This window comes from Harpia harpyja, chromosome 15 (genome assembly GCF_026419915.1).
Source record: "Harpia harpyja isolate bHarHar1 chromosome 15, bHarHar1 primary haplotype, whole genome shotgun sequence".
NCBI classification, from domain to species: domain Eukaryota; kingdom Metazoa; phylum Chordata; class Aves; order Accipitriformes; family Accipitridae; genus Harpia; species Harpia harpyja.
The window spans coordinates 4527801-4553130 of NC_068954.1; the positions used below are offsets into that span (position 1 = coordinate 4527801).

A 25330-nucleotide genomic window follows, 5' to 3' on the forward strand; every position below is an offset into this window, starting at 1 on the left:
CGCAGCAGCCTTTCTTGTAGTCTTATCAAATCTCACTCTATCAAAACCAGTCACAGCAGTATCAAATCCTATTTTCAGCTCGTGATGCCATGGCACCAACCCCCACCATACCATCAGAGACTTCCTATGGTATGATTTTTGTTTGCTTATTTATTTCAATTTCAGCTCTGCACATGCTCTAGGCACATATACAATAATGGCAATTACACATTGTACAAAGCACATCAATAATTTTAGTGTGAAAGAGAAGGAAAATGCAGAGCTATGATTCCAGTGCTTTAATCGGCAGGACCACATTATGTCAATGAAGCGGGGACACGGAGGACTGATTAGATAAATTCCCCCTCGCAGTTCCAGCACCCACACTGAAGTGCCCACCATGTTCTGAAAAGGAAATGTACGCATTAAAAATGTATCTGCATTTATTTTCCCTCTGGTGTCTTTTTGGTTTTTCTAACAAACAGAGTCTTATGGAAAAGAAAAGGAAAAAAACCATCCCTAGATGGGAGCTTTGGCAGTGCATTTGCTCTTTATAAAGAAGTCAACTCGGTACCTTGGCGGAGAGGGCTGTCCATGTCAGTGGGGATTAGATGAACCTCCTCCTCCTCCCTACTGCCCCTCAATTAACTTTTACTCTCCAAGCAGAAATGGGAGAAAGTTTGCAGAAGTGGTGAAGCAAACAGACCGTCTCCTTTTGCTAATCTGTGGAATTTATTGTTACCTTGAAAGAAGTTATATTCCTAAGCAGGGGCCTAATTCTGCTTGCATACTGTAGGTGTAGCTGTACTGAATTTAAAGGATCACTCCAATACCCCCCAAAATTGCAATGAAATCAAGCAGCTATATTAATTGCCTTGCAGCGCCTTGCCATTATCCTTGCCTTTTGCCTATCCTCATTACAGTGGCATGGAAGTATGTGTTCTAACCATAAAATATTCTTTTTTCTTTCTTATTCTTTTCATAATGAAATGGTGTCCCACCTCTTAAACAAATACTTGACTTCTGCCCACTTGAGTCTGAAAGGGCACAGCCATCACCAGTCAGCTATAATGTCCTTTCTTTTCCTCTCTTCCTATCTCTGCCTCTCTTATCTCCACGATCTTCTTTTCGCTGTCTCACTTCCCCTCCAGACAGCTTTATTAAATTCAGATCTCTACTTCTGAGATCTCTGTGTCTGAACTCCCATTCCATGTAAGCCACTGAGAGCAAAAGAAAAAAAAAAGTCAAGATTCCCCTATGCTCCTCCTCCCCTCAATGTCCTTGGCAGCACAGGGATCCTTTCCACAGCACATCCTTCTGGTTGGGTATTCAGGTTACAGACTGCCTATTTGGACCTCAGGGAAACGTAATGTGCAAGAAAATGTGAATTCATTTTTGACAACCGACAACATGTGCTTGACATAATGTACCACCCTTTTGGGCAGGATTTGGATTGGAAAGTGAGATTTCTGCTGATAGCTCTTCCCCAGGGAAATTATACATAAACAGAATTCCTGTGGCTTTCATGGAGAGTGGTTATAGCCCAGATGTCTTGATAAGGCAACACAAATTTAGAACTGGGTTGGACCAATTTTCTACCTGCTGGATAAGTCTTAGTACTTAGTGCTTAGCACTCAGTACTCAGTACTTGGTGTACTCTGACTCTGGAACGAGCCTTTCCGTGCTAGTGGGATACAAACACGACCTACAAGGCTTCAGCCTGGTGCCCCTTATGATTGCCAGGTGAGGATGTGCAAACTGAGCAAACCCTGCCAGACAGGCTCTTTGTAGGCTCTTCAAACTGGCTTGGCTCTTCGTGGCACTTTGGGAGCTGAGAGATGCTTTCTGATGGCCCAAACCAGCAGAAAAGCCCATGTAGGTTCCTGCGGAGAGCCTGCCAGCTAAACTTTGCAGTTGGTACGCCCGGAAAATGAAATATATTCTGATTTTGTTGATGCCAAGGAATAAACAAGTGAAAATCGCACTTATGATCATCTCATGTACCTGTCTGGCAATACGGTGTTATACCAAAAAAACAGGCCCCAAATTGTCCATACTAGCAATTCTTTTCATAAAAGTTAAATAATATAGACTATTAAGCATAAAGGGCATCCTCTAAATACCGGCAGGATGCCTGAGCTAAGCGGCCTTTGGGAATCCTATATTGCTCTGCCTATCTTAACTCTGTTTCAGTGCTCTTTTTTTCATCGGTGCTGAAGCACTAAAAAGTCTCAAAGAAAGAAAACTGCTTAATGCACCTGTCTGGTTATCTGTGCACAGCTAGTGTATTCCCACATGATAGCTTTGAATGAAATTTTGTAGCAATTGAATATGTGTATGCTTAACCACATACTCAGGGCAATGATAAATAAATACATAGTACCCCAACGCTAAGAGTCTCAAAAATGTTATTGACTGTCATGTTTTAGGGCTTAAGCATAAGGTAAGCGCCCTCAAAAATATATATATTTTTTTTCTCACAACGATCTGGAGGATAAGATCTTTGCACCATGTAGGAATGCAGCTTTATAATTTTATTCTCAGATAGGGTCAAAACATCAGCTGTTTTATATTGGCCTAAGCATCAAGCTGTCATCAAATAGACCACCTGAGGAAGTGGCCTGCTGGGAATGCATTTTAACCATCCAAACAGAAACATCCAAACCTTTGCAAGCTCAACCACTAGAAATTACAGGGAAAAGCAGAGAACAAATGGGCTTCGGTTTTAGTCCCTTCAAGCACCATATGATGGGCCGTTACTTCTCTTTTCTGTTTCCCATTGCAGGCTGGGATGTTTTCAGACTAAACAAGTCCTTGTAACCTGAAACCTGGCCATCATTTATGGAAGTACCCTGTGCAGCATGGTTAATAAATAAAAAGTTAAGAAAAATAAAAAGACAACCTTTCCACTATTAACAAAAGACTCTTCAAAGCTATTCTTTTGCTCTGGGCTTTTACAATAATAAGCTGAAAAAATACATTAGAGAGCAGACTCCTTTCTAGCCACTTCATATTTCATTTTGCCTCTCACTTGTCTATTTATTTTCACGTCTTTCCTGATTACTTCTCAATTGTAGAAAGACAACATTAGGCACAATGAGTTTTAAATATACTCCTTGGCCAAAATAACTCCAAGGGCTGTCTGAAATTTCAAATGGCTTACTAGTAAGGCTGGAATAAAATGCAAAGGGAGTGATGCCTACTGGTTAGAGGAGGACAGTCAGGACCGGGTAAGTGTTTGCAGTGCTCCACCAATGTAGTTATTCTTTTTCTCCATGGGCACCATATCACACAACCAGGATCGGTGTGACTCTGAGTTCATTCACGTTTAGCTGAAGACGAAGAACACTATCTGGTAAAGCACAAGAGATGCTCCAGCTCCAAACCTACTCCTTCCCTGTTGGAGCTGTCCAGAAGATTTTAATGGGACAAGGAACAGGCCTTGGACTACCTAAAACAAGCACACACGAGTATAAAAACTATTTGCAAAAGTAAGCCTCAAAGCTTCTTCAAACCATCTTGCAAGCATGTGTAGTTATGTTTGAAAGTGTCATTAGGATCACAGATCTTCTTCAAGTCCTTTTCAACCCCGGCAGCTTCTCTGGACATACTGTAAACTGGGAATCTTGTCCTAGTAAATGTATAGAAGCCTAAAACGTAGATATACTATGATTTGTGATAAAGCCCTCAGAAGACTGATCTAACTGTATAGTTAGCCTTGCTCTGAGCAAGAGGTTGAAATAAATGACATCCAGAAATCTCTCCTGACCTATTTTCTCCTAAGATTCAATGTAGGCATGGTATTTTAGGACTATGCCTACAGACACATTTGATTTTCTTCTAAGTGGTGTTTGAAACCAGTCTCCTTCCATCCCTGCACCCATGTTGGTTCCAGAGGTGAGAAATTAGTTTTTTAGGTTCTCGCTGTGTTTGCACAGATGTCTTTTTTGCAATAAATTCTCTATTTCTGTGGTTTCCAAGGCATTTTGCTCAGTGCCCCCTCTGTTTTCTATGATGTGAGCTGTACTGCTCAGGAGCAGAGCAAGCCATGGTCTGCAGGGTGACTGCACCAGGCACAGGTGGGAGTATCTGGATCTGTCGTAGCTACAAAAGCCAAATGCAGGGTTTGATCTTTTTCAGGGTCTTTCTGAAAAATTTGCTCGCAGCCTGTTTAGATCTCTGTCAGGCATTGGGGGACTTTCTTATTTTCTAGATTAACGTGGTAGTGCCTTCATCTCCCTTCTTTCTGTCTTTCCCCTTGTTCATAACTGGAGAAGACGGTTACTTTAGACGTGTGTACAGAGTTATCACTTCCCACTTATTTCAGAATAGGAACATCTATTACCCTAGCTGTTCTGCAAGTCTCGTTATCTACATCATTAGGAGTTGGGCTCATTTCACCTAACTTTAGCTGTCCAAATACAGGCCTTCAGTCCAAAGTAGCTGTCTAGGTTTCCCATATAGCCAGTAGAGACAGATACCTCCAGAAGTGCTACAATCCATCCAAGGGAAAGCAGGAATGAATGGCCCTCGTAAGTCTCTCCTCTCTTTCTCTCTCTAATGATTATTGTCTAGATGAAAAGCTTAGACTAGACAATTAGCTTAGACTAGATGCTTAACATTTAGGCAGCTAAAATTAATGTGATGAATCCCATTCTATGTGCTCAGATAATGACTCTAGCCTTTGTATCTCAAATTTTAGCTCTTCAATATGTTTTCATAGGTGTTCAGATTCTGCGCTATGCTTTCAGATTAATTTCGACTTCTAAGGCTTAAAATACTTGCCTCCCATTACTGTTCATTGTCATAAATATGCCATGGCATAATATAGCTGTCTGTACCTATAATGAAATCCTTCTGCTTTAAGATTCAGCTCCATAGCCCATACAGGACTAATATTGCTGAAAATCACCCTAATAATGTCACAGGGACTCTTGGGCTTGCGAACCTTTCTGTCATGAGCACAGGCTCTAGGACTGCACCTTCAGCCAAGGCAGGTACAAGTAAGATTTTAACATTTTTTATAACTTACCTGGGAAAAGAAAGAAAGAATGAAAATGAAGACAAGGCTGCTGATAAAAAGATATTAGAGGCATTGGGCAGGATGGGCAGAGAGCTCACAAAGTCACCTCACCCATCCATTTACTCTGAATTGATATCTATAATTACAGTGCTCCCAAAAGAAATTAATATAACATGCTAAAAAACCTCTTCACTTGTGTTAGTTCCACCAGGTTCCTAATCGTTCGGTTTCAAGGCTTTGCTGTTTTGTTTTGTTTTTTTTTTAAACTAGAAAGATGTTTTTCTAATTTCTAACCTAAATCTCCCTGGTTAAAATATTAATACTTTTTTTTGTTCTCTCTGCACTGAACATGAGAAACCATTTTACCTTCCTTGCTATGATGGAAGCTTCCTATGTAGCTTCTAGAAACTAATTATACTCTTTAATATACTAATTGAAATGTCTGCAGTCTTTCTGGGCTGAACTTGGGATATTTCTAATATGTTTGTTTAAATGGTATATCTGGGGCAAAAAAGGCTTTTCAGTAAAATAGTTTTACAGAAAAATTTTACCTGGTCCAAAATATTTATAATTTCTTAGGTAAAGCTGAAAACTTAGTAAAATTTTGCTTATTTAGTCAAAATGTTTGATTTGTTAATGAACAAAAAAAGGGAAAACAATTTTAGGGCAAATGCTGAGCTCTGTTCTGTCCTCTCCTTCACCTATGTCTTGCAAAAATAATTGTCATTTTTAAGCTTAATTCTAATGCAAATAATTCCAAAATCTGCAGGTATTTGGCGTTTTCCTTCTGTTCCACTTCTAATGGAAAATCATTCTGTCTCTTTGTGAGTCTGTTCCCAGGACCAAAGAACTGTTCTCATTGGGAAGAAATGATAATAATAATAGTAAAGTGGAGTTCCCTGTAAATTTTATTTTGAGGCAGTTCATTTTATCCCCTAACTTTATTTTTGCAGAAGAAAAGGATGATTTGTCTTTGCAGTGACTGCAGGCCAAGGAGAGAAAGAGAAGCTGAGAACCTTCCCGTCCGTAACAAAACCTGGCAGCGATGGTCTTAATAGAGTTCAAGTTTATTTGACTAATTCTTTCACCACTTGTCAGAGAACATACTTTTGTTTGCGGTAACAAAACAAGCTCTTTCCTCCCCCATTTCTCCAGTGAGTAGCACAAGCACTTGTGTGGAGCACACATTACCGCTAACCGTTATGATGTTTGCTGTCAAACTCATTTATTTATGCAACCGCTGTGGAAAGGCCTGGGGCCCATAAGCAACCCTGAAAGATTTCAGAGCCCTGGTGTGGGGTCATGAAAGGGAAAGTGAGGGGGAGGGCGAAGCCTCCACTGGTTATGAGAAAGGAACTGACACAGGAAACGGTCACATATGGCACAGATTTATTGTGTCCGGGACTTCCCATTCAAAACTCATTATATCCACGGCTCAGAGCGGTGCATGGCACGGCCACATTCATTCTTAGGTCTGGCATCCGATGAAATTGCTGTTCTGCTTTCGGGTGGTGGTGGTAGTTTTGTCATTCCTTGGCCAGAGAGACGGTGACTGGAACCGCGTCGGCAAAGGCTCTGCCATTTGCTGCCCTTCGCCTTTATGTTGAGCCCCGGGTATCAGTGTCATTAAAGCTTCGGTCGGTGGGGTTGCTGGGCAGGAGGAGAGAAAAATCTTCCTGGGCTTTAAATACGCCTAAAGGAAACCAGGATTATCTTAAGGGGAAACATAATGGGAAAAGCTTTGGTAGTGACGTGAGAAACAAATTGATACTTGCAGAAGAGCATGTTTCTTCAAAGGTGAAATAATTTGGACCAAAAGCCGTTTCTCTTTGCATTTGTCTCATTTAATCATCTTTCGTGGGAGACAAGATCCTTGTCACACCCAGCTATTGGCTCTTTGAATGATGCTTAATGACTTCAAGAGCTTTGTGTGAATAGTTTTGTTTGTATTATCTGCTTCATGAGAGCATCTAAAAGCTCTAGTTAGGGCCCTGGGTCCTATTTTGCTAGCTGCTGTACAAAAAGCCATTATTTCCACCCCTTTGCTGTCTAAGCCCTCCTTTGAGAGGGCTCAAGATACATTCTCCTGGCTATGTTATTCTCCTCCCCAGCTCTTTGCAGTTTTGTGAGACAGATTTTATATTTTCTCTCAAATACAAAGACCAAAGATGATCTCTCTGACTCAAGAGGTCCCTGACCTGTAAATCATTGAAAGCTTGAGGAGCATTTTGGGTGAACATTGCTATATGTGTGCTTTGTTCCCATACTCTTTCTAGATGACTCTTTTTGATCGCTGTTGGAGAGCATCCTGGCCTCAGTGGGCTTCTGGTCTCTCTTGTTAAGACTTTACTTGTGCACTTATGCTTTAAGGTCAAGAATGAGTTATTACTATAGTCTCTGGGAACTGGAAAACTGCAATTTTTTGTTCATAACTTGGAAAGATATACTATCGTTTATAACATATGTACCTTACCTCTTAGGCATGGGGGAGCTCTGAAGGGTTGGTGCTAGCATAAAAATATATAACCATATGAAAGATGCAAATAATGCTTGATTTCACAGTGAATAAATACTAGCAATGTGTGTGGCCATATCAATGCATGCAAACAATGAATGCAAGAACAAATATTTCACGTACTACACCTTTTTTTTGATGGATTTGTATGTGAAAGAGAAGGGTCAATGCAGATCCTGTGATGCATAATAAGAGTGAGCTTATACTACAGACTTTCTTTCAGTGGAAGCACTAACAACTGTCTTTTCTCTACTTGGGCACCTACTTTTACAAATCTTGTAAGAACATAGTATATTTAAGTCCACAAATGTGACTGAAATTGGCCAGGGGGTTCAAAGTTTTTTATGGAGAAATGATAAACAGGAAAGCATAAAAACCCCCACAGTGTGATATTATGAGATTCATTTCCTTCTAAAATAATTTTCTTTAAAAGAAAGAATTAACAGCCTAAAGCAATCACTCCATTTTTATTTACATGGTCCCTGCTTTGAGTATATATTTATGTGTGTATCTCATGCATGTACGTACACAAATACACAAGCAAGCACACATGCCACCATGCATTCCTACGCATGTATTCCCAACACACACCTTGCGAGAAACCCACCTCAAATAAGTTGCTTGACATTGCATATCTGTGTGTTTATCCCCCATGGGAATGCTGCTAAACTCACCTGAGTGATATCCCTAATTTACAGTCAGTGGGATTTCTAAAAACGATGGGGGATGCCTTGTTTCAGCATCTGCTGAAGTTGATGGGCTTGTTTTCACTTACCTGCATGAAGATTTACAAGATCAGCAGCTGCAGAGCCATTGCTTTCAAAGGACGAGTGCGTAGGCATGAGGACCCTGTGCCAGGGATTAGACAGGAGAATCAGGGTCAAAATTATTTACGGGGAACATCCGAACTCGAGAAACGTAGAAAACCTTTTGTATAGAAAAAATGACTAACTGACCTCAGAATAATTTACCTTTGCTAGATTTCTAAGGTTCTACTGCTGGGCCCTTTTTCCATATTTCACATTTGAATGTCAGCAGGTCAAAAGGAACAGTTAATGCTGATGAATATTTCCCCCTCAGCAAAGATATGTGCTGGCCAGCCCAAGGCCAATGAATCGCAATTTCTAAACAGTGTCCCATTTATCTCTCCCCTCCCCCTTCCTCCCCTACTCGCTTTTGTATTTTTGTAACTATAATTGTAGTTAAATTAGGAATAACTGACGGCCAAATCCAGTCAGATGGAAAGAAAATTGCGGGAGATTTATTTTATTTTGATAAAAAACTGACATTGCCTTTTGTTTTTGTCAAAAAAAAAGACTATATTTTTCCTTGTAACGTGAATTGTGAAATCTATCATGAAATGGGTAAAAATTATTGAAGGAAATGGTGGTGTTAACCTGAAGGGGAAAATCATTAATGCTGATGTATTTCATTCAATTTTAAAAGTAGAATTTATTTTATTTTATTTTATTTATTTGGCGTTGGTGAACTAGGGTAAAAGCAGGAGACTTGCACAGGACTCTATGTGCCTTTAAGTCAAAACATCTATTTTAAAAGTACTCTTCCTTCCTTACATCTTGCTCCATTTTTCTAAATAAAGGATATGAGATGTTGGCGGTGGTGGTGGTTTTTTTCCTAAGCAAAGAGGACCCCCTCGGCGCATTTTTCTTTTCAAATGTGAAATGAGGTGGAAAATCCTCATTTCACGACAGGAAGGACAAATATTGACACAAAGTTAATATTTGTCAGGAGCCCTAGAAGCAACCTGAGTGCTAAAATCTCATATAGATATATATGTTTGTGTGTCTACGTGTGTGCGTGCATGTATATAATTAAATAATAAACTTGACTTGACGATAGGGGAATCTGCAGAAAGCAAAGTCTGCTCTCGGAAGCTGAGGAAATAGCTGCAGAGGGTGAACACACGCACTCTCCACATATTATTTCTCCCTCTTTCTTGCACCGAGCAGGACACACACACGACACACCTGCCTGTGCATGCACCCAATGCACACGTGTCCTCTTCTTCTGCTTGGGTGCATGCAGCTCCTGGTGTGACGTTCAGGCTCACCCGTGCACACATTGCTACAGATAAGAACATCTTTTCCGTCTTCCATTTGTAAGGTCTCCGGTTGACTCACACACGCCAGGTTTCTCTTTCTTTTTTCCCCCATTTTTTTTCTCCCTCTCACACGTGTGTGCGCAAACACACACGCATATACAACTATAACCTGTTTAATCGAATTTTACCCATCGCGGGGGGACGCTTCTGGAATTTATCACTGTTATTGTTCATCGCCAATGTAAATAGCACATGTCAGCTCAATATTCAGTGGTCACTCAGTATTTATTAAGTCCTGTCCACTCTGGCCTTTTTTAGAGGAAAGCCCCGGGGCAGATTAGCTGCTGGCCCTGACATGCCGCGTCACTTATCTATTCGCATTGATTATGAGAGTCAGCTGTGGCCAGGACTCACTTTTTCCTTCTCCTCTCAGACCCCTCTTACAAGCACCCCTGCTTGGATTTTCATGAGGAAATAATCAGATTAGGGCTTCAGCGGCGAGTTCATATGGAGTTCTCTTTCTCCAATGTGCTACTAACTGAATAAACGTGTTTTGTGGTAGATTGTAAATGACATTATGATTACTAAGGCCAGCATGGGTTTCATTTAAAAGTGATCGAAATTGCAGGCTGCAGAAATTGTGACTGGCAGATAAGGCCATTTGGAAGGAGACAAGCAACGATGCGTGTGCGTGCATGGGGGTGGGTGGGTGCAGGAAACGAAGCAAACCCACTTTGCAAGGCAGGCAGGGCATAGGAAAGTCCTGGGAAATCACAAAATATCAGCAAATCCCATCTGTAGACAAGAGAAATGTCACCGGGGGAAGATGGGAGGTTTCCAGGAGAGCAGACGATGAGATCTGTCAGCCTTTGTGGGCTGGCTGCCTGCTGCAGGGTGCATCCTCCCAGCACTCCAGGACAATACCGAATGTCTCCGAGTGCAGCATTTCCACTTCTGCTTCTGAATGGAGTTGTCTCTCTCTCTCCCTTTGCCCCCAGCACACGCCGATAGCAAAATACTTACACTGATAAAGCAAAAAAAAAGGGAAAGGCGAGAAAAAGGGAAAGAAAATGGTAAGCTGGTGTCTAAAAATAGGGGCTTTTGCACAGATCCTATCTCACTTGGACGCTGTCCCTGAACAGAGCTTGATATTTATGTAATTTCATTGCTTTCCTCGGTGACGTGCAGAGCGAGAGCTCATTCTGGGAAACGCTCACAGACCACGGTCTGCACATGAGGAATCCCCTTGAAATAAAGAATAGGTAAGTGTCCACAGGATCCAGGCATTGAGATCTAACTATAAGCAGAGCCCAGAATGACTTCTCATAGTTCGTTTCTTTCCCAGGAGTCTGTTATTTTCTTCTAGCAGTGAGTTTCACATAATGTTTCCTTGATAAGGGGAATGCCCTTTTATTCATCCAAAAGTTTGTGACTCTCAAGGATATTGCTGTCCCTTTCTTTTCATCATTAGTGCCAGGCACTGCTGATCTTCATGCACATCCCTAAAGCAGCTGAACAAGGAGGGCAGAGTTAATTTAGACATTGGCCATGTTTTGCCTAGAACAGCTTTGTTCGTGAGCACAGCTAACTAGGGAAGGAGCAGGCTTGGTGAGGGAAGGAGGATTATAGCTGGCTACAGCAGCAAATTCCTCCTTTGATTTTATTTTGAAGAGAGGAAGGAAAAACAGAAACACACATCTTTTCCTAAGATGCTCCAGGCAGAAATGTTTATGGTTTTGGTGCCCATATCTGAACTCATTTACTTTTATTCTCTCTTTATAATCAGTGATGATCTCATCATTACAGCCTGAGGCACAATTTCTCTCATCTTAAAGCAGAGACCTATATTTGGTCAGATGCAGCATACCCTAAGTCAGAAGACTGTATAGAGCCTTCCATAAAAGGATCCTCGTGACTTGTCTCCACAGACACTTGGGATGGGATTTGGTGGCAAATTCTGACATACATGGAAGTGTCTTAGCTCCTGTTATATTCAGTGAAAGAATACCTAAAGTGTTATCTAAAGTGGCTTTTGCACTCCCATGGATCATGTGTTATATCTATAGGTGTTTTAGCTACCCAAAGAAGTCCAGGCGACATTATGTATTTGTGTTTAAGTGACAGGATCCTACCTCTGGTCAGTAAAGTTAGAGGATAGTAAAGGGCGATCCAGCTGACAAAACAGAGGTATTTTAGGGTGAACTTCATTGCTTTCTAAACTGCTTTATCTATATTGATGACTGGGGAATTGGGGGTGTTTTTATTACCATAAATGTGTGTCTAGTGTAATTTCAGGTGCTGTGGGGTGTCCCACCAGGCCTCCAGCTGCCACCCTTGAAGGGCAAAATTCTTCTGTAGACCCTGTGTCACATGTCTTAGATACCTCAGGGCATCCCACGTGATACTAGATGCCTGCCTGTGGGCAAATGATTTAAACTCCAGCTCTCCGCTGACTGCAATGGGAGCTTAGGCACTCGGAGAACTTGTAAGGGTCTCTGCTATTTGTAGGTTTCTGAATCTGGTGCTTTCTTTTAGCTCTAAGACTCAGTGAGGTGGTTCGCCGCTGGAGTACATTAATGACGTTCTGGTCCTTTCTAGTTTTTTGTTTGAGATACAATCCCTGTGAGTGGGATGAGACGGCTTTCTGTAGACTTAAATTATATTTCCAAAGAATTGCAGTCATGCCCTGGTTTGTTACCCTTATACAGGCTTAGAACCAGGAGAATGTAAAAGACACAAGGTCATAGGGACATAGTGCTGGGTCAGACCAAAGGTTCATCTAGTGTGCTTGCTTTTTCAACAGTGACCATAATTTGATATCTAGAAAGAACAAGGTAAGTGTATATGATGCTTCTCTGTCATTTGTTAGCAATCTTCAACCATTTTCAGTTCACGGACATCTTGAGGTAGATGCGGTTTCTACCTATTTAATATCCATTAGTGTCCAGGCTTCTCTTAAAACTGTGTAAAATTTTAGCACCAACAAAAGTGACTTGAGTACTGAATGGGAAAATAAGCAGCTATACCACCAAATGTTGAGATGATGTCTGAAACAATTAATTTTTTTTTTTCTTTGCTCATCTCCCTTTATTCTCTTCTAGGAATTTACAGAGATGACAGCAAGTGCACCTTCAAGCCCTCAGTACAAGGCTACTTCTGCAGACAGGCAGATCACGCACTTGTCATCCTAGAAAACTTGGACCCCAGTATGGTCAGCCAGAGACTGTTTCCAGTGGTAGCAATGACTGGCAGCTTCATGGATACCTTCAGTGATGTGACTTCGCATACATCGTGTTATCCTGCAGAGCATCCTTCTACTTTCTTTTCTGTGTTGCCATCCACCAAACTCACTACGGTTTGCTTCCCAGACCTAGCACCTCTGTCTTTCAGACTCTACCTCCTCAGTGGCCATAACGCAACCAGACTGCCCCTAGCTATATTCTACAACGAACCACTCAGCCTTCGTGTTTTCATTCAAGGGAAATATGTCTCTCCCACCCCATCGTCTTTTTCACTGAATGAAGGGGCAGGAGCCAATTACTTTAGCTTTGAGGACAATCTTCTCTATGTTCTCCTCCATGAGAAGGAACCTGTAGAAATAGTTGCTGGCCTTTCCCTTCTTGTGGCTTTCACTGTAACTGAGGATGTTGGGAAAGAGGGTGAGGCAAGTATAATACGTCGATTAGCTGATTTCTTGAAGGTTGGTCACGACCAAGTCAGAGTAGTCCATCATGTGCTGGGAGGTGAAAGCATGTTGAAAGTAATCTCAGCCAATGCTAGCAAAAAGAAATATCACTGCCCTAACATGACATTTTGCACAGCTTTTCACAGCAGGTATGGCTCACAGAAAGTGGGGAGAAGACCAGTGAGCACCAGAGCTCTGCAGCCATCTGACATGGCTGGTCCATCCAGAGTGCTCATCATTGAACTTAGTGATCCACCAGGCCATCCAAGAAATGAGCTGACAAGTGACAGCTTAAAGAGTTTGGCCAGAACAATTATCAACACTCATCAGACTGGAGACCTTCAGAGAGGCCTTGGCTTGCCGATTGAAACCTTAATGGTGACTCAGTCTGCCTTACTGGGTCCAGCAGAAGCTAACAATAGGTAAGTATCAGAGGCAGTATCAGCAGATACTGATTTAAGTGTAGTGAGGCAATTTAACCGCTTGATCTGCTTATTAAGATAGGGAGTAAGTTCTTCATTGATTGAAATATGACTAACCATGCTGAAACACGTTATAAAGTTTCCAAGACAGAGCTATACCCGAGTACTAGCTGGACTCCCGAGTGTGAATTACCATGTTATACTCTTGGTGCTCATGAATCTCTGTAGTGCAGATATGTCCATCATGCTTTAAACCAGGAACAGAGTTCCTGGAAGTCTGCCTTGAAACTATAAAGTATTGGGTAAAGTCAATGTTTCTAAAGAAGTTCAGACTATAATAGCTCTTAACTTTTAAACAATTTAATCTATGAATGTTTATAAATTGATGCAACACCAGAGATGCGTTATTAAAGATGAGTTGCTGCCTTAACTGCTTGCAGGTCTAAACCTTGATTCCTGTACTTTTAAAATTTAAGGCCAGAAAAGACTGTTTAATCTTATACTTCAATCTCCTGCATGATACAGGCCACTGCTGTTCACTTTGATACCTCAGCATTGACCTTTCTTTTTGGCTAAAATTCTAGAAAACCACCTGGTCCTGAAGATACAAGAGCTGGACAGATCCAATACTACCTGAATGTGTGCCTAGATGTTGGATGCTATCCCTGTTTTTTTTTGTCACAAGTACTTGCCCACTTTCTCTTGTTAGCCGTTCTCTCCAGCTTCCCATGAGAGTTTCTTGTTCTTTCCTTCACGGTTACATCAGCGAGTTTCTGGGCATTGACTCTTCCTCCTCCTCCAGATACCTCCAGAGTAATCAAATCACTTAGCTGTCTGCTTTTTAATAAATTGAAAGGTTTGAGTTCCTGTGAGTGTTTCTGTCCTTCTCTGTCTCTGTTTTCTGAATCCTTTTTGAAGTGTACATGTCTGAAAAGCCAACAGTTTTCCTTTATGGTAGATTCCCCAACATGGGACACTTTTAAGATTCAGCTGGACAGGGTGCTGGGCCATCTTGTCTAGACTGTGCTTTTGCAAAGAAAGGTTGGATCAGGTGAGCCTTGAGGTCTCTTCTAACCTGGTATTCTATGATATCAGTGCCATGTGCAAAAGTGGTATTAAATCCCACTTTCTACTGGCAGAACTCAATGATCCCATTAGCCCATTTTTCCTCAGAAATAGGACAGCTCATGGTTATCTGTTTGCTCACTGTATTCTCTAATTCCTTTTCAGTTCTACCTTTCCAGGGCCCAATCCACTCTGCCCAGATCCTACAGACCACATGATCTAGGTGCCCATGTTTGGCTTTTCTCTCTGTAATTTATCAGTCCACCCATCCTTCCGTGCATTTTATCAGCAGCAGCTTTATATTTGTTTCTCGATGCAGATATAGCATCAGGTCTGTGGCTGATTTTGACAGAACAACACAGGACATGCCTTTACTTTATAATTTCCCGATGAGAGCTACCTTTTGAGCTCTCTCAGTTACCTAGTTCTTGGTTAGTTTTGTACATACTAATTTTTTATTTATTTTCTGTACCAAGACTCAGTTTTCGAAGGTCATTTTTTTCCTCTTCTCCACAGCAACAAACAGCCCTTTCTGTCCCTCCTTTCTGTGTCCCCATCTTGCTCTTTTCAGCCTCTCGCAGCCACTATTTGCATGTCCCAGATGGCAGCCCTTATCTGCAGAGAAGGCTGTGAGATACAGGGCTGGGAAGGGAGCAGACAGCAGTGTATTTCAGCCTCAGATCCTGAATCTGTATAAAAGCATATGGGAAATATGAAAAAGGTAATATCCCATCTGTTTTTAATAGGGGACATGGGATTTGATGTTTGGCAACCTTATTGTGTATTCTCTTGATATTGCATAATATTAGTTTTTATGTTGTGCGCTACTGAGCCTTACCCAAGTATAAACATATTCCATCTATGCAAGAAAGAAATTGGATTTGTCTAAGACTTACTTTCTCTAATTAATACCATATCCTCTAACTTTTACCACTGACCTCTGTACCATCCTGATGTCTGTTGGCTGCTAGTGATACAAACTACTATTCACACACTTAACTTTTCTACTAGGCACTGTGTGGCTTACGGTAGTGAAGCACCCACAGTAAGGACACCGGTCTGTGACCACAGGAATCTTTGGTTTGGTTTGGTTTTATGTTTGGTTTTGGTTTGTTGGTTTTGAGGTGGGTTGTTTTTTTTTTTTGAAGTAGTATTACTTTAAGCACAGTGGGAAATTATTATTTGCAAGATCGAATCTTAAATTGGAGCCAAACTCCAAAGATATACAATATTTTTTATTAGCAGAACTAACATCACTATTGTCAGTGGGGGTATTTGTGTTACGATGTAGGATACTACAAAATGTGACAGCAAAGAAATGTTGTAGGAAGTTTTACAGCCTGTGATAGGAAATGTTATCCTGTCTTTCCGCCATCCCAAGGCATGCCATAGCCTGCAGAGGTGACAGGTACGAGACCCCTCATTCGGTGTGTCCACTACTGGTGATGAGAACAAGAGGAGCAATAATAGCTACACTGTGGGAAAGAAACAAGGTACAGATTTTTTAAAGAAGTTCACCAGAACCCTATTAAATGCCTATAGGTTCCTGAATGCATTAGTGTAACACCACGGAGGGGGGGAAGCAGAGATCACCTAAAAGAGAGGACCACCCTTTTCTGTGTGCTGGGGAAGAAACCTTGTGGCTGCCTTTTTTCAGGCAGAAATGACATATTCACACTGGGGACTGCTCTCCCAGCTGGGGTTTGTCTCCACATCTGTGCGTGCTCTGTGAAACCTGTCCGAGAAGGCAAGGATGAGGAGGGGCTGTTTTATTACAGGGGCAAGAGCAGTGCTAGCTGAAAGCCACAGATGCAGCATCTCAGTAGGGGAAGACCTGGGGATGTATACCGAAGAGAATACTAACATCACCAGATCATAGGACCAGCTCAGAGCTCATCCACCCTTAGCTGCTTGGGCTCTTCTGCAGTGTTATTTATTGCTCCCCATCAGTCATAGCTTTTCTGGAATTACTCATGGCTGACATTTCTGATGCAATAAGGCCACAGATAACTTGTGAAATGAAATCAGGGTTTTCCTGTTGGGACATGTAGTATCCCCACTGTCTATCTGTCCCTCTTTAGGCAGTACATGCTAGCACAGGCAAGGATAATGGGGCTGGGATTACAAGTCAGGCTAAGTATTCCAGTGTATTTTTCTGTGGAAGGAAAAGAGAAATATTTTCACCCCTGAGTCGTGCAAAATCCAATCAGGCTGTCAGATATACACAGAACCTGCACTCTTGCCGGGCCAGTCTCCCTGCGGTTTCAGACTAGTGGCTCCTTTTGCATCGAGACAACAACAAAAAGACCTTTGATCAGCAGAGACTGGGTGTTCGTCTTTGCAGCCCAGGACAGTGAGGCTGAAGGGAGCCTTGGAAACCCTGCTGTGGTTGGGTAGATAGGCAGTAAGTCTGTATATCACATTGCCCTTAAAAAAATGACTTGTCCATTATGATTTGAAATGCTTTTTTACGTTATTTTAATTTAACTCCTTTGTTAGGGTCACTTCAAGCACGGCTCATTGGTTTGTCAAGGAAAGACAGAGGTGATTGCTATCGACTGCTATAGTCTTGCACAGCTGGAGAATCAGAGAGATGATTATCACATAGTTTTATCTTTCTGTGAATGCCTGTGTATTAATGCATATTGCAATGTATTTACAGATAGAAATCTCTGTTTTGCAAAGTTTGCCTAATATCAGTATAAATATAAAAGTGAAAGAAAGAACGAGAGAGCACAACAGAAAATGTATTGGGTGTGTTTGTGCTGGTGCCTTCATAGAAAATCAGAAATATAAAGCTGGACAGTCATCCAGAAGCCATTTAGTCCATATTCCCACACTACAGCACGATACTTTTTGCTCCTTCTTGATGGACCTTTAACCTGCTACAAACTGAAATTTGCAGAAATTAATCTTTCTTTATTAAGAGTTAGGTTTGGGGTAGCATGTGAAAAACAGTGTGTGTGCAGGAGATAACAGTGTTTGAGACTCACAGCAAGCAATAAAAGTGAAGCAAATCATCAAAGAACTGCTCATTTAGCCAGCAATACCCATGCAGAGGACTAAATGAGAAATTACTACTAATTCCCTATGTCACACAGCATATACCCAGGCAGGCAGGGTTAGAGGTCCAAACTAGATTAATTCTGACACATCCTAACCCCAAAGTGCTCGGGTTTAGTAACCTTTGTGCAGGTTTCAGGCAGGCTGCTGTATGGAATTGCACAGGGTTTTAAAAAAGGGAGATGACAACATTTCTCCTGCGTAGGGATCCAACTTTTCTGCCAGTGGCTAGGCAAAGGCAGGATGCTAAAAATCGTGACCTCAGAGCTGCAGCTATTGCAGCACTTGAGGTTCTATCAAGGTTTTATCTGCCACATACCCCTGAAGTGAAGATGGGGAAACAGTGATATTCAGGAGCTTAAGTTGTAAGCTTAAAATCTCCTTAAAATTAAGCTTACCTAATTTTAAGTCAGATATTCATAGTATTCTTGAGTAATGTGTCACTCTGCTTGTTGATGTACACAAAAGACAAACTCAGTTCAAGTAGATACAGGGAAGGACATTTAGGATGATCATAGAAATGGAGTTTATTTTAAGATGTAAGGAATAGAATCATAGAATCATTTAGTAAAGAGTTTGGTTTGTTTAACTTGGCAAAGCAAGGCTGAGGGAAGATACCAGCCTGTCTGTGAAAATATGTTGGAAGAGAGTGAGGAAGCTCTAGACACTAATGGACAAGGACAGCACAGGAACAAATGAGTGTAAAGTATCAAGAGGTAAATTTACATTTAAAAATGGAAGAAGGTTCCTCCTCAGAGAATAAACTGGAAGAACCTTGCAATAGAACTGGAAGAAGACCGCTTCCCATTCAACACTACTCTATTTTCCTAACTTTTTTTCCCACATGGTCAAAGGTATACTCTGACTTTTTTTTTAGTAGTTTGGGAATAGCTGAGGCCCGTTTTTGGCCAACATCTCATTTAGTAGTCTAGTAAAACTGTGGAAAAGTACACATGAATAACCTAGAAGGTTTCTAATCAGATGAGTGGGATTCTGTAATGGGTTATTTATAGGAGCAATGGGACAAGAAACTTCATGAGAATAAAGTGGAGACTAATACATGTATAAACAGTGTTACGTCATATAAAACTGTGTGATCATATTGCACTTAAGGAGTCAGGATGACTTGCACTATTTTGTTCTCAATTAATAATTCTTTTCAAACTGGGAAATTGAGTAGTTGCGGGATCTGTCAACAAGAGGTAGATGGTCATCAAGAACTCAGAGACTCAGACAGATCTTCTGCATTGGAAGATGGTGGCAACGGAGGCTTGTGTGTGAAAAGAGTTTGAGGGAAGTCATTCTGGATCCCAGAGGTGAAGTTTTTTTATCACAAAGTCTTTTGCTATTTTTTTGCTTCTGGGGGCACTTTTAGCAGAAAATCCAGGAACTGAATGGGCATCAAAACTGAACTGTCAGTATATTGGTGGTGTCAGGAAGGCACAGTCGTACCAGGGATGACGATGCCACGCAAGGTCTTTGGCTATGTAGACATTAGATTCCAAGGCTGCTATTTTAGCATTTTTCTTCAAATTGAAATCAGAGTGGGGAAACTGAGGAGATATATTGTGGCCCCTGTCCATGGTTAGTAGAGGAATTAAATTGCAGCTTAGATAGAAACACTTTTCATTCAGGGACTTTCTTAAATAAGCACAACGTATACCTTGCAGAGTAGGTATGTGAATTGTTCATGAAGGTTGAAGGTAGTGCCACAATATAGATTACTGTTAATTACAGTGACGTCTTCCCCAAGCCTGAGTGTCTGTCTTCAGGGGAAAAAAACCCCAAACAGTCAAAGTAGTCTGCTTCTTTGTATACGATCCTTGTGTGAAGCCAGTATTTCCCTTGCAAGTTTTCAAACAAATCTCCAAAATACCCTTCTAGACAACAGCCATGGAGCTTCATGTTGCCACCGCAAATCAGGAAACAGTAGTTTTTCACCACTGCTCTCCTGGACTGGACCCCTCTGGCAGTGTAAGTGTTAAAGGGTCTATCACTGACTACCAATCTCCCAAGCTACCTTCCCCCTCTTATACAGAGCCTTGTTTTTAAGCTACTTTTCTGTTAGTATCCACTGCACATAATAAACCTATCTAAATTTTGCCAATCCCACTCGAAGGTGACACTTGTGAATTACAAGGTTCAGGCAATTACCTCCACGGTAACCATGGTGGAAACCACAGCTTGCTCCATCAACGGGCTTCCAAAACCAACTGGTTCCTCTGCAGGAAGAAGGGAGGAGGAGGTAGGAGAGGTAAAAGGAGTGCAGGAGAGAGCAGAGGAGGAGGAAGATGAAGGGTAGAAGGGACTCAGGAAGGGGAGTGCTAGCAGACTTTGTAGGTCGCTATGGGAGGAAGGAGGGATATATTGCCATATATTCCTCACACCAGTGTGGGTCTTTGAAATGGAGGGGTTTGTGTTATTAAATGTCCATTAAAAATAAAGGGGACCAGCTCAAGAGAAGCTTTTCCCAATTCCCCAGTGTACTCCCAGAAGTTACGGATGTTTGGACACATGCAGGAGAGCCAGGAGTGTCCCTGTTGTCCTTCTTAGGGACTGGAAAGAGATCTGGTCCCAGCAGCACCCCAGTGCTGTCAGACAAAACCTGCCTTGCTCATGTCACGTATGGATCTGTTTTCCCCCTTAACAATTAACGGGACCTGCAGTGAAAGAGATGATTTACATGACACGTGCGCACGGCAGAGACGAGCTGCCAGCCGTGTCTCCGAGGGACCGATCCTTTCCCCACTCTGCCGTATTTAAAACATCAGCGCTGTCACCTTTATCAGCAGAGCTTGTCTGGAGTGACATTTGAGTGAGCGACGGCTGCATCGGCTCCCAGGTCAGCCCACTTCGCTGTCGCATCGCGCTCTTTGCTGCTGTGCATCGGATGGGAAAGGGAGGAAAATTCTTCCACATGCTTTGTTAGCAGGAATCTGGCGAGCAAAGGGTTAAATGGCTTAGGGTGCTGGGTCTTTGTGGGGATGTGTGCACGTATATATATGTATACGTGTGTGCGTGTATATACACACACACACACACCTTGGTTTGGCTGTAGGACCTCGCGCCCGCAGGCCACAGTCACATTATCATCTGGAAATTGGATAACGACAGCACAATGACAAATCCAGGTTGCTTGCAATAAGGTGCTAATCCCTTTGCTTTAATATCGGAGCAGCGTGTAATGATGTTTGGACATCACTCCAGTTTACTGACGACCCCACTGGGGCCAGCAATAGAAGCGTACAACTGTCTAACAAGCCATCAGGTGACCGCCGTCGTCAAAGCAACGGAGGATGCAATCTAATCTTCCCTCCATCCCTTCCAGCTCCCAATAAGGACCAGATTATAGAAGTGGCCCATCAATGCTTGGTAACTCGAATCAATTAACGTTAATTCGCACAATGCTATGATGTATTGTGATCACTTTCATTTCGGAGAAGGGGGAAGAAATTGCTATAATTCACCTAAAATGAGGTTGTCTATGGTGCTGAGGTATTAATTGGGTGTCCATATTAAATGGAAAAGGAGCACGGTAGTGAAGGAAAAGTGGATGAGTGACTCTCTTGGCTGCTATTGACCTATCAGAAGAAGACAGTGCCCTTTTCCTTTGCTTTTATCTATTACAGTTTTCCCTATTGCGTGTCAAGTTGATGTATTATAAAAAATTCATTTGGTGACCTTTCACCCCCCTAGCAGATTAAACAATTTCACTGGGATGGCATCATTAACAGGGCCTTGCATTTAATGATGATTTCTCTAAAAGGCCACGGAGATTCGATTTTAAGCTAACAGATTTATTGCACTATTATAACATATCGTAAAAAACTGTACCACCTACGGTCTGGTTTTAGGATAGAAACTGTTTAAGAGTTTATGTGGAGCTTAAAGTGGTATTACCTTGGGATACGCAGCAGCGGCAAGGCTCTGACCTCCGGCGGGATGCTGTTTACATTTAATAAAAGACATTTCTCTGACAGTAAACTTTGGGAGTGTGTTATGGAGGAGGCCTGGCTTAGCTCCTCGCCACTAGCAGGCGGCTTTGTAGGTAGGGGTATTTCCACTCATCTACAGCAATTAATGGAAGTCAGTAATGAATTTGGAGGATGGTTCTCTCCTATCTGATGCATCTGCTCTGTCCCTCTCCTTCTAAAGGCTCCTGGTGATCCCACCTTGCCCTTGAGTGGATCCATTAAGTCCTTCCAGCCTCTCTGTTTTTCTTTTTTTAAGGTGTCTCATCACTCCAGACTGCAGGAATCTGGACTCCACCAGCTGCATCCACCAGGCAGCTGCTTGCCTTCACCTCTTGGTGCCACTGGGATTGAAAAGTGCTAAACGAAGGTTGTCTGAGCAAGGGGAGAAGACTGCCCTTGTGGGGGAGACATGCCTCTGTGTTCCTGGACAACTGTGTCCATGCGCTGTGACTATATTTACTGATTTGTAAAATGGGGAAAAAAAAATCCTGAATGCTAGATCAGGAGCCATTTGGAGTTTGGACAGTCTGTAGCAAATGGAGAAATGGAGATCTGATGGTAGTAGTGCCCAAAAAGTTAATGTCAGAAGAATTTGGTCAAAAAGACTGGGTATTTTAATTAATATATACTCCAAGAGAGTATGCATTGGACCTCTTTTTCAGAACTTTTTCAGTCTAACCAACTTACCTGATGCTTTCAACAGCCACAAAATATCTAGCTTCTAACTAAAGCATCTTTGCTTTATGAAAGGAAACCCTCACAATAATTAGATAAAGCAGCATACTCCTCTTGCCCAGCCTTGTCCACAGAGGCAGTTCAGTTACTTGTTTCTTATCCCAGTTCACCATCAACCTAGGCCCCCTTGCTAATTCTCCACACTACTAGATCTTCTCTCGTTAGCTTTCTGCCATCACAGCATCTGACCTCCAGGGCAGTGGACACATGGCTTCGTTCAAAGCTCCCTGCTGATGCGAGCTAGAATATGCATTTAGGTGCCTAGGTTTTTTTAATTTTGGTCTTATTGACTCAACCTACATGAAAGAAGGGAGACATCAGTAATGTCTGACACCATGGGTCCCGTTCAGTCCATTACTTTAGTCCTCATAAGGAGATATGATCAATATTAAGTATTTATTGTTTCTCTGTTGTCAAGGGAAGCTGCAGCCTGCTTTCCACTGGAGTTTATTTCCTCTAGCTTTGATTTCTTGCTGTAATATGGGAAAGCATGGGCATCGGTGGAAATAAAAGTCATCCTTCGGATAGCTTTTTTGCTTAAAGTAGGAATGACCTCAGACTCCTCACTGTCTTCTGGATGCTCATGTCTCTCTTTCTCTGTTTCTTTTACTTAATGATAAGATCTGCAGGCGGAGACAAAGTTCTAATGGTGCAGCTGAGAGGGCACAAGTACCTGGTGTCTGGCTAACTTCATCACCACATGACGTGAGAACGCAATTCTCACCCAAAGATGCCAAATTCCTCACAGCCCTTCCAGTGAATCTGTACCCACTTTGCCTTACACAAGTCCTCAGCTTGCCTATCTCCTGTCTTCACTACAGCATCTTCTTTCTTGTAGCCTGTCTTCTCTTCACCAGCAATCACCATCTTTTGAAGAACAAAAAAAAATAACTCTTTGGCTTGACCATGATGCATTTTGACATATTATTTATCGCTCAAATTCTTCCCAGTCTCCTTCCCCTTCCAAGGATATACTGATGCCACAACACTAGCATGGCAGACATACCCAGGTAACTGTTCAATTTGTTTCATTGTCTGATGTTTATTAGGAAATTAAATATGCCAGGGTCTGTTCTCTCTTCTCTGGCACCAAGGTCAGCTGATATGGGTCAGCCTGTGTCCATAAAATTAAATTCTCTAACCCACCATGTCAGGGTGGCCTCATCCAAACTGCCAAGTGAGAATATTTTCTGACTGTATTAGCTCTCAGACCATTTGGGAGTTGTCCTGGACTTTGCTATTGGGCCTAGCCCACAGCTTGTGATGGACTGACAGGTTAACAGTAGAGGTGATCAAGTGTCAGTGCCAAGGCTTGTTCTTTGACAATATTTGGTTTTCTAGCATAGATGTATCCATCAACTTTAATAGACCCTTGACCCAGGCTCTCAGTCTGATCTCTTTCCCCTTGAAGTCAACTGATAATAATAGCTGCTATTATTGTTGCTGTTGTCATTATTATAGTTATTATTGTAATTCTAATTAAAGTGACAAGCTCTTCTTGATTTCAGGGAGACTTCCTTCCTTCTGCCCCAAATCTCTCCACCTAGTTTCTCAATCACACCCCAATACCTGTAGTAGACCCTCTACTTTCTAAGACCTCTGACTTCTTTGCTACTAAAGAGCAGACACTTGCTCTCCCGCAGAGCCTCAGCATGTTCAGCAGACACGTCTTGGCACTGATGGTGAAAGAATCTGGGATCTCTGGTGTCCCTGCTGACTAAGGTATCACAAGCAGTGCCTGCTCGCCCGCTGTGCCCACGTTTAGAAGAGCTGCAAGGCACTGAGCAACGGAGCTGCTCCCCATTGAGCACTGTCAGCAGGGAATTGCAAACCAGCCTGCTCCTTCCCAGCGTGAAACTTCAGGGTAGTGACAAAACAGCATGCTCTTCATGCCCACCAGGAGGAAGACAGGTCTCCTGGCTCTGGTCCTTGCCAGGCTACAGGCACGCTTCTCCGTCCCCGCTTCCCAGTGGCAAAGCTATGCCAGGAAAGCCTATTTTCCTTCCAGCCCAAATCATCAGGGCAGCAGCAGGCTGATCTTCTCTCCTCCTGCTCCACACTGATGCTCACTTGCAGGAACGTAACTTGCTGCGTGCAGAGTTGCACCCTAAGGCTGGGGCTCCCTCACAGCAAGAGTCAGGTTGGACTGTGTGGGATATACACACCATGGTCTATGTTGTGTTTGCCGAATTCAGGGGGGAAAAAAAAAAAAAAAGACTTTAATTTTTAAGCATACATGTGTATTTCTGGTTTGTTTTGTTTTCTTTGCCACTACTCACCCTAGGGAGTGGGAACTACTTCCTACAACGACATTTTGCAGCAGTCTTCCTTTAAGTGTGAGATGAGCCCAGTTTTACCATGTAGGGCTCGGGGTGTGGAGGCAGGGCATTTCATGCCAACATTTTTTCTGTTTGTTGGAAGTTTTAAAGAAGCTGGTGAGAGAAAAAAAATATTTTTGGCTTACAGAAGCCATGCCAAGACTCACCTGGACTCCGCTGGAGTCAGGGAGCTCACAGAAATTGCAGCACTCTGCCCTGAAAACAGGAGTGACTTGGTATATTGGTCCTGCAGCGAGTTTCAGTCACAGTGCTGCATGCACGCTTACAGAAGGAGGTGGCTAAGAGCAATGATGAACGCATTTGTGCCTTTGATATGAATTTCAAACATAATGCTGCCTTTCAGACTTTCCCACTCACAAAAAAGAAAAAGAACCAAGGTAAGAACTGAAACTTAAATCCTTGAGATAGCTCTTCTAGTATTTCCCATCAGCTGCAATATAAACAGTTTCTAGTTTGTAATGCATAGTA

At 42.2% G+C, this 25330-nt stretch overlaps 1 protein-coding gene across 1 annotated transcript in view; it reads left to right on the forward strand.

The window, feature by feature from the left end:
- The window catches only part of PKHD1 (PKHD1 ciliary IPT domain containing fibrocystin/polyductin), a 263656-nt gene that overhangs the window by 220523 nt on the left and 17803 nt on the right, over positions 1–25330 (forward strand). Inside the window, exon 59 of the mRNA XM_052810279.1 lies at positions 12681–13686. Within this exon, the coding sequence (XP_052666239.1) occupies positions 12681–13686 (1006 nt within the window). The remainder of the gene's footprint in view (positions 1–12680; positions 13687–25330) is intronic.